The 14,882-nt window shown below is 35.4% G+C and overlaps 2 protein-coding genes and 1 pseudogene across 2 annotated transcripts; 1 reads left to right on the top strand and 2 right to left on the bottom strand.

The window, feature by feature from the left end:
• Positions 1-2,489: 2,489 nt before the first annotated feature.
• LOC107587922 (hemoglobin embryonic subunit alpha) lies at positions 2,490-3,176 on the bottom strand. The gene is made up of 3 exons (XM_016275885.1): positions 2,999-3,176; positions 2,712-2,919; positions 2,490-2,618 (listed from the first exon to the last, which is right to left on the bottom strand). The coding sequence occupies exons 1-3, from the start codon at positions 3,091-3,093 to the stop codon at positions 2,490-2,492; spliced, it is 432 nt and encodes a 143-aa protein (XP_016131371.1). The 5' UTR covers positions 3,094-3,176.
• A 2,150-nt stretch (positions 3,177-5,326) lies between these two features.
• LOC107587975 (hemoglobin subunit beta-2-like) lies at positions 5,327-6,136 on the top strand (annotated as a pseudogene).
• A 2,559-nt stretch (positions 6,137-8,695) lies between these two features.
• Positions 8,696-9,366, bottom strand: hbae3 (hemoglobin alpha embryonic-3). The gene is made up of 3 exons (XM_016275984.1): positions 9,272-9,366; positions 8,977-9,184; positions 8,696-8,903 (listed from the first exon to the last, which is right to left on the bottom strand). Exons 1-3 carry the CDS (start codon positions 9,364-9,366, stop codon positions 8,775-8,777), a joined length of 432 nt encoding a protein of 143 aa, XP_016131470.1. The 3' UTR covers positions 8,696-8,774.
• Positions 9,367-14,882: the final 5,516 nt, after the last annotated feature.

The following is a 14,882-nucleotide window of genomic DNA, read 5'->3' as shown; positions in this document are numbered from 1 at the left end:
TCTCCTGTGCTTTTTTATATATTCGCATGAATTCACAGTTCATTATATTCTCATACATGCTATGAAAGATTGTGCCATTTTCAACTAAAATATTTTATGATTATATAGTATGTTGAAATGAGGATGGCCTTACAATGAGGTAACAGAGTTGGACAGTTCTACAGTTATTTTATCCAAAACAGACACAAATATAAACACAAATACAGAAGGCAAACATCGATTGTTAAATAATTGTTTACATAGGCTAAATAATGGTTACATATTTGATGTAATCGTGTACGCGACTGACAAACATAATAAATAATGTCATTTAAAAAATGGGTGTTAAGGTGGAAAAAGTGTTGATTCATAATCAAATGGAAACGCCAAGCCTTTTAAAATAATAAACAATTAAGGGTACATAAAAAATAGATAAAACAAAACGAAATAATAAATTAATAAATGAACAAAACCAAACAACAAATAAGTAAATAATACATTTATTGGTGTAAATAAAATAATAGAATGCACCAAAGAACACTTTTAAGACATCTGACATCCTTAGAAACATTTGTAGTATAATTGACACTGACGTTGAAAAACAACTTATTAAGCATTCAAAATAGTTTTACTCAGTCTCAGCGAGAAACGCCTCATTTATAAGATTTCAAAAGTTCATAATTGAACCCAAATGGAGCAATTAAATTAGTCATACTCAATTAAATTTAAACATACTCAATTAAAAGTCAAAGTAGCCTATCAACCATATGAGTGGAACTAAAAGTTCCCAAATTTATCTGTACTTAAAGTAGCTATGTACTCAAAGTATGCACGTAAAAAAGTAAGCAATATTTCGTTTTTCTTGAACAAAAACGTAATTTTGAGCACAAATTTCTCAACGCAATGTTCTCAAGATATTAAACTAAAACCAATGAAACCTGTTACAGGAATGTTGAAATGTATAGTAAATTAATTTGAGTATGTGAATATCAAATTTAGCAACAGTGGATTTTTTTATATTCGATGTAAATACTAATGGTACTGATGGTCGACCATGTTCACATTCGGACTAAAATTAACGTTATAATTTAATAATTAATAATAATTTTATTAAATAATGTTCTCAATGATGGTTATGAGTTATAATTAAAATCAACTTTATTAGATTAAAGGCGTACATATCTGTGACTAATTATATTTTGCATTGAAAAGTTTTTTTTTATTTTTTATAAATGGATAGATTTATGTTAGGCAGCTGCATTGCAGGCAGCAACGCGCTGCAGGGTGGCATGGGGTAGCGCAGCTTTCAGACTACTTTCTTGTCTTCTTTAAACTTCACTTCAGACACTTTATATGGTGTTATTTTAATGACAAAATGTCGACAGCTTATTATTGTAGCGTGATAGCGCATCCATGGTTCGCGCAAGCACGAATCATTCCACTCACATCTCCTTCGCTCTTGCACAGAATTGGACGCGCGCTCTCAACATGTTCTCTTGACGCTGCTCTCGCAATATTGCTTGAACGCGTTGAACTTTGTTCTTGCACCAGAAGGGCTTTTTTAGTTGATTTGATATATATATATATATAGATATATATATGTGTGTGTATGTATAATTTAGGGGCAGAGTTGGAGTATTCACACTAAAATGGAAGAAAAGTTGATTTTAGTCAACCAATTCTCTAGTTACTTATTTTATTATTAAATACAATGTTAAATAGTTATTTAAGTGCTTATAGTAAATCTGCATTTATTAAATTATTTTATTTAGTGTATTTGTATTTTGCTGTTCTTGAATAGGCTAGCCTAGTTCTACAATAACAGCATATCAACATGTAAAACTGTTTCGTCTTTTGTATCGTCGCTTTTTTGTGGGGGTGGGAGAATTGTCTGTTTTCGCCTAGGGCACCAAATAAGCCAGAACCGCTACTGATTAGTGAAATATGCACTTTGCACTTTGGACGTTGAAGGACTTAAATCGCAACAATTGTAAAACCCTCCAAAATATAGTAGACTAATAATGTTCAAATACTCAAGTGCTTTACACCTCTGTCTCCCCTTATAGGCCTATGCTTAAGTTTGAGAAATTATTTAAGCATTATGGTTTTTTTATTTAAAGGTTCAAGTTTATTGTTTTTTTTTGTTTTTTTCATTTATTATTATTTTTTTTTTTTTGGTACCTCAGACTTTAGACTTTTGTTGTAAAACTGCTACAATGAGTTTCAACAGATAAAATAACATATGTTCATTGGCTGGTAGTTCCATATAATGAATGAAACAGTTGCAATATTTTGTCTCACCATTTGCAATAGTTAGGCCTATACATTCATCACGTTATGACAACAGAGCTGTTTTTAAAACACTGACAGGTCCATGAAAGAAAATAAAACATGCACCAAAGATGTTTAGTTAATGTTGTTTATAATCATTTATTGCATCATAAGACATAATGTTTATACAGGCATCTATCTGGTCTGACGCAGTCCGACTTCATCACAATAACATGAATTTATCTGTACTTCTCGGCCAGAGCCAGAGCCAAAGCACTGAGGAACTTGTCCATAGCAACATGGGCCTCTGGGGTGAAATCGTTGGGGAACATAATGGCCAGAACCACGAGGATGTTGTGGGACAGAATCTATGAAAAACACAGGAAACAAATAAGTTACCGTGACTTTACGAGAGTACGACAGAATCGGAATTGACTAAAGATGAAATTCGTTGCACTTACCTTGAAATTGGCGGGGTCAACGCGCAGCTGGAAAGCATGAAGCTCGCTGAGACTCAGGAGCCCAGAGGTAAGGTCATCGATTTTGCTGACAGCCTCAGCAACGCCGCTCATCACGGTCTTCCCGTGCTTCCTCACTGGGGCAGAGCCGGGGCTCAGGTCTTTCCAGTGAGAGAAATAGGTTTTGGTCTGGGGGTAGACCACCAACATCCTAGACAGACACAGTGAATTGAATGGCAGATCTATGCCCGAAGCAAACATCATGACTTAGTTTAGATTAATAACCTTACCTAGAAAGAGCATCTTGACCAATGTCATCAGCCTTTCCTGAGATCTTGGCCCAAAGGTCTTTGACGGCAGCTTTGTCTTTGGCAGAGAGACTCATCGTGGAAGGATGACTTTGCAGCAAACTTCTGTAGTCTGCTGGCAAGAGGACTGGCGGGTTTATACTGTCACCAGGAAGATACACCCAAGACCCTCCTCTCACCCCCAACGATGACTTATCAGACCGTGGAAGAGTGCCAAAGTGTTCCGGTTTTTCACGACTTTCTTGCTTCTTCTTCTTTTAATACACTTTTATTCAATCATTTAGCAATTCATTAAATTGAAGTTAATTCATTTAATAATTAACCATCTATAACTTGAATGAATATCATAAGGCGATACTCATGTGTATTTTGTTTTATTTTGTTGTGTTACTGCAAAACTACAGAATACAACTTTCCACATAATGAGCTATTCAAAATATTTAGCCTACAACTTTTTTTTCGTAAAAGCACGCTTAATCTGTTCATATTTTTCTTTCTTTCTTTTCTTGTATTTTGTGTAATATGAATTGGTTGGTTTTGTCATATTCCAAATGTACTTATTTGTGAATTAAACATTGTATAATTCTTGCCACGCCTTGCTGAGAAATGTGTGTTAGGCTATCTTTGAAGTGGCCTGTTATCAAAAGGCGAATTCTTGACAGCTGGCGGCCTCTCTCACTTAAGTGTAGATAAGCCACAGTTCAACATCTTTTTTTTGAAAATCTTGCAACAGGGAGATATTTGGAAATAATTTAAAAAAAATAAAACTTGAAAACAATAGCTCTCAGAAGAGTACACAACTGTCACTAGAGTGGTACCCTTTCAAAAGCAACTAATACGCACTTTTAACGTACTAAAATTGGCTTTAAGGTACTAATATGCACCATTTGGAGGTACAAAGGTACAAAGATGCATTTTATCATTTATACTTTATGGGTAGTGACAACTTTGTAAGTCTACTTTTTTCTGAGAGTGTAGGATCCATTGTTTAAGATTGTTTCCCCCCTTATGTACTATTGTTTGTACAATGCTCAATTCTCACAATAATAATAATAATAATAAATTAAAAATAGATAAATGGAAAAAATTGTGAACCCTTTGTGAAAGTTTTGACCTACTTTATTAATGTAGACCACGCGCATATTTTTATTCTGTAATTGTTTATAAACGCATAAACCAAAAAAGAAAAATAGAGAGCTATTTGGAGTCGTCAGTTTATGATTTCAACACGAGTTACGCAGATTACTTTACATGACCAGTGGGACGGATGTTTATTTGACATTTGTCAAATGGTCGTTGTTTTACCCTTTTAGAAATCATTCTGCTTTATTACATAAAAATCCAACCCGATCTCATGAAAGTGCATATCAATAGCACGAGTTTATGTTTCGATTTGGCATACTGTTTATACGCAGAAATTGACTTTGGCGTGCATATGATTGATACGCAATGGGTAGGATTAGGGTTGTGGGGTAGATGCGTATCATATGTACTCGAAAACTGCGTATCATATGCAAGCCAACAAACTGCGTATCACATGCACGCAAAAACAGCATATTATATGCACGCCAAACACGTTTTCTGTTTTTATTTGACGTACTATTTATACGCATTTTCATGAGACCGGACTCAAAAAGTTTTTACATTTGAAAAACACAGTTTAGTATGTTACGCAATTTGTTGGCGTGTATATGATACGCAGTTTTCGCGTACATGTGATACGCATCTACCCCACAACCCTAATCCTACCTATTGAGTATCATATGCACGCCAAAGTTCATTTCTGAGTGTAAATAGTACGCCAAATCGAAACATGAAGTCTTGCTATTGATACGCACTTTCATGAGATCGGGTAGAAAAGTTATATAATTTTGGCCAGCTGAATAAGTTTTGTGTTCAAACTAATCAACACACCTAAAATAATCAATCAAGGTCTTCGGGCACATTTGAAAATATGAACTTAAAATGAAATAACCAGCAGGTGCCGTTTTGAAGATCTCCGGAATACTCCGCTATGTCTCACATTGCGCTGTTGAACGGGAAACAGATATAGGTGATATCGAGATATCAGCACTGTTTCAGTCCAAGTTAATTTTGGCATATTAATGCTGCTCGTGTTTCAGCGCTGATAAGTAGGCCTACTAAGTGAAAAGCTCATTTTCAGATTGGATTAACGTCATTTGAACAGAATTCATGACATATGTTTTGCAGGATTACATGATTATATGTGCAGGTGACTGATATAAATAAACGCGACCTCACTAACAAGTAGTGCCATCGCAGCATTAACGTATCAACTGCTAACAGATCATGGTTGAGTGGACTGACGCTGAGCTGTGTGGGGGAAAATGAATGTGGATATGACTGGGCCCCAGGCTTTGGCAAGGTGAGTGAGTGTGTCCAATCTGTTAATCTGAATGCAATTTGTTGACTTATTTTACATTTGCACGTGTTCCTCCACAGATCTCTCATCGTGTACCCTTGGACTCAACGCTATTTTGGCTCCTTTGGGTCCTTGAGTGACGCCGCAACCATTATGGCCAACAAAAAAGTGGCTAGGTTAAATAATAACTCGCATGGCCTTTTCACAAAAAAAAATCACAAACCACTGTCTAACTGTGCGTTTGGAATTGCATGCTACAGGCAGTATGTAGTAGGCTATACACTCTGTAGTATGCATAATGCTTATACCTACTCAGTCATGCATCTCAGTACATTCAATCCCTTTAAAAAACAATTATTATTATTAAATGCATAAGGTTCTTTTAAGCACCTTTAACCTCACACCTGCACAAAAACTTCTTAGTGGAAAAGATTCTTTAGATTAATACTATGTTGACTCTACGAAAAAAAACAGCTCCTTTATAAACTGTTCACAGAAAGGTTATTTTTGGAAACCCAAAGTGGTTCATATTGCATCCTTGTAGAACGTATATATTTTTTAGAGTGTATATGTGAAATTTTGATCACCTTATAATTTTCTCCTCAAAGCTCCTCGGTGATTGCGTGACCATTGTTGTGGCTTCCCAGCTCGGTCGTGCCTTCACTCCAGACATTCAAGCAGCATGGCAGAAGTTTCTGGCAGTTGTAGTCTCTGCACTTGGAAAACAGTACCATTAACTGAACATCTGGTTTTGAAAAGCTGCACAGAAATATGTATGTGCATCTTCCAATTAATAAAACAATAAACAATTCTGATCAGTGGTGTTCTGTTACTGATGTTTGCATTGCATGCAATTTTGTTGTCCTCATTCTTAGAACTATGCTCTTATTATTGATTTTAGGCATCTGAATTTTAAATGAACAGTTTGGGTTTGGAATCCTATCTTACAAAGGGAAATATTTTACTTGGGAAAAACCTTTTAGCGACTACTTTCTGGTTTCAGCACTGGACAGCGCCACATACAACCTGTCCGATCCTATCAGGCACTCTCAGCTGCTGCCATAATAATAAACATTTTCATTTTCATTAAGCTCCTAAACAGATAGACCATATAAATCAGATTAAATCGTTAAACATAATACATTTTATTTCTGTCATTAAAAAAAAAACATGATGCTTACCTGCTGTTCGGAGGAAATATGGTGACAGAAGGTCGGTTCCAGATGTGCATTTTGCGTGCAGTTAAAAGTCAGTGGCTGATGCAGAGATGTGTTATGTCAGGCATTTTGAATGGTTAACCAGATAAGAAAGCTTGAATCTCTTACAGTCTTGGCACAGTGGCCTGTATTTCTTATTTTCCCCACCCATCCTTAACACTAAAAGGGCAACAAGAAGTCATAATGCTAAGGTCTCGACTCAAATGTTCCACGTGATGCGTTTATTTACTGTTTGTGAAAACTTCATTATGCTTCGTTGTGTACCTGTAATGTGCACATAAAAGTTCGTTTGTAATACCCCACCATAAACAATTCATAACTGTATATTTATTTAAAGAACACATCAAAGCATTGTTGAAAAACTGAATGAATTTAGTTTGTAAGGGTTAATGCAGGGTAGTTTTCATGTGGTAGTTTTCATTAGAATTACTTGACCGACAATTAAAATGGGATAATAAGACTTAAACACATGTTAAACACATTTATTATTCAAACTCTAGAGACAGAACAATGACAGAGAGCCCTCCAAGGCTTTCATTAAGAAGGACATTCTTTGATTCCTATACTCGTGAAGTGTAACTAACAAACACATAAATACATACATAAATAATTAGGTGTGTCATTACATACGACACTGTATACAATATATTTTAAGCGTGTTTTGAGCTGCTAGGTCTTTTGGGTTAAGAGTGCTGGTGGTACATGCAACACGTTATCAGTGTTTTGTCATGAAAACAAATATGCGACTCAAATAAATAATAAGACGCTGATTTCGTAAACGAATGGAAGAACATCATGTTTCAGTCGAATCTAAATGAATGGACAATGGCCAAAAGTGAGGGGAAACTGACTATAATTTTTACATTTCAGTAACAGTATGCTTCCAGCATGCATTTATGAAGGGGTTGGCTCTTAAAAAAAGATTTACTGATCAGGCAGTATTTAGCTTATTACTAAAACACAGCTAAATTCTGAAACAGCAACGTCTGTTGAATTCCCAAGTTTAAAATGCGTAAAAATCAATATGCAGACATTATGTTTATAACCAACCTACTTAAATTCCATGAGGACCACAGTCTGTTTGTCAATATTGGACCTATAACTACTAATACGTTAGCAGATTTAAAACTGTTACAAAGTAGTCAAGTCACTTACCTTTTAATTGCATAATGCTTTTCTTAATCCACGTTTTGTCAAAGTTTAACAGAATATTGTTTTGAACAAAATATGAGCTGAAAAAAATGTGATATTTAAAAATGCGATTAATACGAAAATTGAATACATATATCGACAGACTATAGATTATGTCAGCATAGCCATACAGTATGTCAGTATATATGAACTTCCCACTCCTATCCGGAATGCTGAATTCCTGACAATTTTGTAAGTCGCTTTGGATAAAAGCGTCTGCTAAATGAATAAATGTAAATATATAGGCTATAGGCTATATAGTCAGACTATGTCAGTGTGGAAACGTTTGAACTGTAAAGGTAATAAATAATTATATTTATTCATAATAAGTTTAATATTTTAAGTACATCCTAAATTAACTAAAGAGGCAGGCGTAATGATCAATGAAGCGTTCTTAGCTGTCAAGGCAGCTCTCTGAGGGTTACAGCTCCCCCGCCGAACACGAGCCCGTCTCCGGCACAAGAACCAGCACCGCTACACTGGAAACGGGCTAACAGACCAGGCTGATTGCACTTGAACTACTTTTAGACGTTACATTTTTGAATTCCAATATGTTCTTATGCAATATCGTATTAAAACAGTAATCAAAAATAAAAGTAGTTCTCATATAAACCAGTGTTTTTTGGAGCATTTTACTAAAGTTTAGAGCAAATAAGTTGACATTACTCATAAATACTGGCTTATTTTATTTTATTGATTGATTGATTCAAATATTTGAGTTAACTGGTTGGGTCTATTCAGTTGTATTTGTTATGGTACCAAGTTATAGCTAGGCTACATCTACATTTGGTCAATTATAACCTGAGTACGTGTACCACTACCAACCCTACATATCAGATCTGTGTTGTGTTTTTGTGTGCATAAACAAAAAGAGACGAAAATGATAGCTTGATTTCATTTTATTACTTTCATCATCATTAAGGCGAATACAGTGTCGCGTCGGAGATGAATACAGACAGGGTCGACTTTAGCGGTACTTCTCGGACAGAGCCAGGCTGATCTGAGCGAGGAACTTGTCCACAGAAACATGCACCTCAGGAGTGAAGTCGTCAGGAAACATCATTGAGAGCACAACGAGGAGATTGTGATTGATGATCTGACAAAAAAAGGTTGTTGATACAGATTATATTTAATTACAGTTAAAATGAAATATTTTCAGCAAAACGTACCTTGAAGTTAGCGGGGTCCACGCGAAGCATGAAGGCGTGAAGCTCGCTGAGGGTGAGCAGACCCCCCTTGAGATCATCTATCAGCTGGACAGCGCTGAGGACGCCATTCATTATGGTCAGCCCATGTTTTTTCACCTGAGGTGAGCTGGGGCTCAGGTCTGCCCAATGGGAGAAGTAGGTCTTCGTCTGAGGGTAGACGAACAGAGTCCTGCAACGATTCAAAACAAAAGAGATATAATAGCAGCCTATGTTATGCATGTCCGTTCATTTATGCAAAAACTGCCGTTCAAACTACCTGGCCAGAGCCTCGCTGCCAATCTCTTCCGCCTTAGGGGCAACTTTGCCGAAGAAGGTCTTCACCGCCAATTTGTCCTTTGCAGAAAGACTCATGGTGACTAGATTCGTTGTGAACAGGCTGCCAAAACAAAACTCAACCTAGCTGTGTTTCTTTTGGCAGGGCTTTTTAAAGGAGAGAAGGGCACTGTTTTGAGGGGGGGAAATGTTTGACTCCACCTCCCAAGTAGAGCACTGGGGGGAAATGTCTCGAAACGTGATAAACAAGACAAGCTGTTTAAGTGTGAATCAAACTTCATGTTCACGTAAACACATACACTTCATGTATCTATTATTCAAACCCTGTCAATTTCAGAGTCCCCCAAGGCCTTCATTAAAAACACATTGTTTGATTCCTGCTGGTGAACTGTAGCTTGACTTTAAACTGGTTGTGACATTGCACAGTTGTTATCTCTAAAAAAGCTGTAAGGTTTGATGGTACATAAAACATCTCTTGATTTCTTTAATTTCTGGAGGTTCTTATGCTGTAGGTGTAAATTAACAGCTAACAGTATTTTCAAAATTCAAATGTTTTTGGTATTTTTATTTTAGCTTCATTAAGACAGATATTAAGGTAACACTTTAGATTAGGAAAACCTATTCACAGTTGCTTATTAGCATGCATATTACTAGCATATTAGCTGTTTATACCTATAGTATAAAGCACATAGGTCTCACGCTGCAAGACCATATAGAGCCCTTAACCCTACCAATACCTAAACTACACTGTAAAAAATGACTGTGAATTTAACGGTAAAAGACTGTAAAAATGCTACAGTAAAAACCTGTTAAATGATTAACGGTAAATTCCCCTACTATATACTGTGAAAAACTGTATTGGACATTACATGTATTGGACATTCATTTTACGGTAGTATACCGTACAGTGAATAACCGTAAATTGACATGAAATGCGTTACATTTCAAGTTTGATGTTTTTTTGTTGAAATAACTGTTTCTTCTTAGTTTGTTCTTATCAGTTTTGTATATTAGGGTTGTGTGTTACACCTAATGTTATTAAATGAATAAAAACCTGTTAAATGATTAACGGTAAATTCCCCTACTATATACTGTGAAAAACTGTATTGGACATTACATGTATTGGACATTCATTTTACGGTAGTATACCGTACAGTGAATAACCGTAAATTGACATGAAATGCGTTACATTTCAAGTTTGATGTTTTTTTGTTGAAATAACTGTTTCTTCTTAGTTTGTTCTTATCAGTTTTGTATATTAGGGTTGTGTGTTACACCTAATGTTATTAAATGAATGTTTATTGCATTATTTCAGTTTCATGTGTGTTATGATGGTGTTTAGTGTTTGTGTTTCTATATATGCTATTATTTAAAAGCTGCTTTTGATGGGTTTTGGTTCATCGTGTGACTTTCTCATCACCACCTGCATTTGGTGGATATCAGTATATTACAAAAGTACAAAACAGATTTCAGTACTTCAATAGGTTGGTATATTAACATTATATCAGTTAATAAAATGACGGTATTTAACTGTAAATTTAAGTTAAAACCGTAAAACCTAAAACGTTGCTACCATATTTTCTAAATTAAAAAAAAATGTAAATTTAAAAATTTAAATTTTACGGTAAATTTTTTTTATAGTGTACTACAAAAAACTACCTTATCAATAAGCAGCAACTTAGGAGTTTAATGAGGGAAAACTTTTATTAAATAGTGAATATGTGTTCCCTACTCTGAAGTGTTATAGCCTACTTAAAATATTACACCACAGCTAGTCTATGGACTGTACATTAATTATGTAGCCTATGGATAATGTAACAAACAAACAAAGAAATGGGCTATCGTATAAATTAAACAAACTAATTAGTGAACGAACGAATGAATGAATATGTAGGGCCTACACTGTAAACAAACAAACAAACAAAAAACTTGAGAAATGGAGTCAGTAGGAGTCCGTTCATAATTTTTGTGTGAACTGAACAAGAATACTCTAAACAAGTCGCCAGCAAATACCTTACGTAGATACTCAAGTATTCGTTCACAACGTGTCCAAATGTTCTCCCAACTTTTCAAATTAAGTTATCTGAACAAACAGTTTTACATCGAACATTATTGTGCAAGTTCCCAGCATCCATTGCAGCTTGAAAAAAGGTGGCAATTATTATTAACATATTATAATTGTTTACTAGCTTAATTTATGCTGCTGCATTTCACTATCAGTTAGCTGTCATGTAGATCAGAGTTCGTATTTTCACTTGAGTGGTGTGTTGAGGTATGTGCATCTTATTGCAAGTTCTGCATTCAATACATTTGTCTATTAACATAAATGTTTGCCCTTACTTTTAAGAAGCAGATACTGAAAACGAAACATAATAATAAAAGAAAAAAAAGGATAAAGCGGATTAGCAATGCTTTAGTTCATGTGGCAGGTATTTTATAATGAAATAGATTGCGTTTTATTAATTAGATGAGTCGCCAGTTTCTTGTTGAGTTATAAAGTTTGATTGTGATATTGACTTTTTAAGTTAGGTAAACTTTTTTTTTTACAGTGTAGTCTTTATTTGCGTTTGTTCATGCTTTGTTCCCGTAGTCTTTAAGTGTGAAATTTTCGAAACACGTATTCATAAAATAATTTTAGGTTAAGAGTGCTGATGGCACATAGCCGATAATTGACTTATTTTAAGAATGTCGCTGTGATTTGAGTCCACGTTGCCAATATTGACATTTAATTAAAGACTTATCAGACTGTATTCGAGTGATAAAGCCCATAGGCATTAATATTTGACCAAGCTACTATTGCTGGAGAGAAAGGGCGGATTTCAAGTCTTATCTTCTAGAAACATGAACACATTTTATCAGTAACTTCAGAAGTAGGCTACGGTCCACCCATGTTTGGCACTGATCTCGATTACAATGAATTTGCTCAGGGATAGAAATCTTCCGGCTTTCTGCTGAAGCATGCTGCAAATGGCACTTCTGAGAATGCAAGATGTTTCACGATGAATGGTGTAACTCATGTGCTGAAGGCATGCAAAAGGCATTAATTGTATCGACAGACAAACAGAGAAACAAACAGGGATAACAAAAACGATACTTCGCTACTTTATGTTGCAAAAAATACTTTATGTTGCAAAATATGTTGGCCTACATTATAGTCAATATAGGTTTTTGTTTACAGTTTACAAACTTGATGTGAATTCATCATGCATGAATGATATTATGTAGCGTACGTAATACTTTATAAGCGTGAAATTACTTTTGTGTAGTGTATATACATGTGTATATAGATCTAGAAACATGAACACATTTTATCAGTAACTTCAGAAGTAGGCTATGGTCCACCCATGTTTGGCACTGATCTCGATTACAATGAATTTGCTCAGGGATAGGAATCTTCCGGCTTTCTGCTGAAGCATGCTGCAAATGGCACTTCTGAGAATGCAAGATGTTTCACGATGAATGGTGTAACTCATGTGCTGAAGGCATGCAAAAGGCATTAATTGTATCGACAGACAAACAGAGAAACAAACAGGGATAACAAAAACGATACTTCGCTACTTTAGGTTCACTTGCAAAATATGTTGGCCTACATTATAGTCAATATAGGTTTTTGTTTACAGTTTACAAACTTGATGTGAATTCATCATGCATGAATGATATTATGTAGCGTACGTAATACTTTATAAGCGTGAAATTACTTTTGTGTAGTGTATATACATGTGTATATAGGCTAATTTAGCTGTCATTACATGTGTCTGTAGGCATATACATTTATAGTCTACTTGTAGGCTACTTCAAAAATAAATAAATAAATGATTTTGCTTGGTCACACTAAGGCTTGTTGGTCATGTTATCATCTGTTTTAATAGTATGGTGCATTATGTGTAGGTTGCACATTTTTGCAAAGCATTTTTATAGATTTTTCATTGGACAGTAGAATAAACACTTGCAGCTGTCATTTGCTGTTTTCCATTGGGATGCTTTCTTTCTTTCTTTAAGTAGGATATTTAACTACATTCTGTAAGTTCCATTATAAGTATAAGGCAGCTATAAACACAGCAAGAAGACAATTATATTCGATTATGTCACATGAAAGTTAACGTGAAATCTATTACACTAATATTTAGTGTAATAACCACCATTGTTCTTACACCTTTAAAAAACATACAGTATATAGCATTCTGACAGCAAAACAGCTGCTCGTTACTACAAATATTTTAATAAATAAAAAACCGTAGACTCCATTAACCCCATAAAAGCTGATTTTACACGGTTTTTTTTTTTGATAGAGGTTCCATTCTGTAAAAGAAGGGTTACTCAAACTATATTGAACATAAATGTGCAGGTGCCAGAAAACAGCTACCATGTTAATAAAAGGTGTTAGTTGCAATAAACAATTTTTATACACTTTTTTATACACAGAAAAGGAAAATGTCTGTGCTACATCTACACAGATGGACTGAAAGCAGTTTTCTTCATCGTATAATTGCGTCCTCTGGCGTACAACACGTTTCTTTTTTTATTGCTGCATTGCTACAAGGTGTACACATTCAATAAACACTCCATTCCATTCCACTCCACTTCCTTCTATCTAAATTTATTTTTTTTCCAAAACAAGGGAAACAAACAAACAGACAAATTTAAATGTGAGCACTTCACATAAAGGTTCATGGCCGGCAAATGTGCCAAAAGATATACAAAGCTGTGAACAGATGTTACAGATTTAAAGATATTCAAAGAGTGTTAAATAAAACAAATACAAAAGAGTATAAAACGAATGAAGTACTAAACTAGTTATAAGAAAGCGTGTGTACAAAGTGGGTAAACCAAAACATTTCAATCGATCTTTCCAATTAAACAAAGCTTTTCCATTTAAAATGATAAAATACACACATAAAATCTTTTGCTAAAAAAAGCGAAGGAAAAAATTATATAGTCTTTGCACTAAAACTTTGGAGATGATATATATTATTTTCATTTTGGAAAACATTTTACATTCATCATAGACAATACCGAGCCTTTAACCCCACATGCTGGACCCTAAAACCACCAGCGACTGAGCAAAAAGAAACAAAATCAAAAAAGTGAAAGTGACCAAGTATGGTGACCCATACTAGGAATTAGTGCTCTGCGTTTAACCCATCCAAAGTGCACACACAGCTGTGAACACACACACAGAGCAGTGGGCAGCCATTTATGCTGCGGCGCCCGGGGAGCAGTTGGGGATTCAGTGCCTTGCTCAAGGGCACCTCAGTCGTGGTATTGAAGGTGGAAGAGAGCACTGTACATTCACTCCCCCCACCTACAATCCCTGTCGGTACGAGTCCGATTCTCTAACCATTGGGCCATGACTTCCCCTGGTGCTCAGTGAACACATGCCAGTACCAATGTGTGTATATCACTTAAACCCGATGCGTTAGTGAATCTCAACCTTTTGGCGTACCGGACCCCAGTCCAATTCAGAATCATCCCCAAGGACCCCCAGAACAAAATTGACTCATCTATGTATCATTTGTGTCTTTGTGAGGACCAAATGCAGTCAAGTATAATTCAAGTTAGTTGACTTGTCCAGTATTTGGCCATATCATCAGCTA

Source organism: Sinocyclocheilus grahami, unplaced genomic scaffold (genome assembly GCF_001515645.1).
Source record: "Sinocyclocheilus grahami isolate Dianchi unplaced genomic scaffold, SAMN03320097.WGS_v1.1 scaffold97.1, whole genome shotgun sequence".
Taxonomy (NCBI): domain Eukaryota; kingdom Metazoa; phylum Chordata; class Actinopteri; order Cypriniformes; family Cyprinidae; genus Sinocyclocheilus; species Sinocyclocheilus grahami.
Note: the sequence above shows the minus strand (reverse complement) of the source record. Positions and strands in the feature narration are given on the sequence as shown.

Bases quoted from the DNA above. Each gene is read 5' to 3' on its own strand.
- LOC107587922 (XM_016275885.1), bottom strand. From the start codon at position 3,093: ATGAGTCTCTCTGCCAAAGACAAAGCTGCCGTCAAAGACCTTTGGGCC. The intron at 2,920-2,998 runs GTAAGGTTATTA...GTGTCTGTCTAG, and splicing joins GGTCAAGATGCTCTTTCTAG to GATGTTGGTGGTCTACCCCC. The intron at 2,619-2,711 runs GTAAGTGCAACG...TGTTTTTCATAG, and splicing joins TTGACCCCGCCAATTTCAAG to ATTCTGTCCCACAACATCCT.
- hbae3 (XM_016275984.1), bottom strand. From the start codon at position 9,366: ATGAGTCTTTCTGCAAAGGACAAATTGGCGGTGAAGACCTTCTTCGGC. The intron at 9,185-9,271 runs GTAGTTTGAACG...GAATCGTTGCAG, and splicing joins GGCAGCGAGGCTCTGGCCAG to GACTCTGTTCGTCTACCCTC. The intron at 8,904-8,976 runs GTACGTTTTGCT...TTTTTTTGTCAG, and splicing joins TGGACCCCGCTAACTTCAAG to ATCATCAATCACAATCTCCT.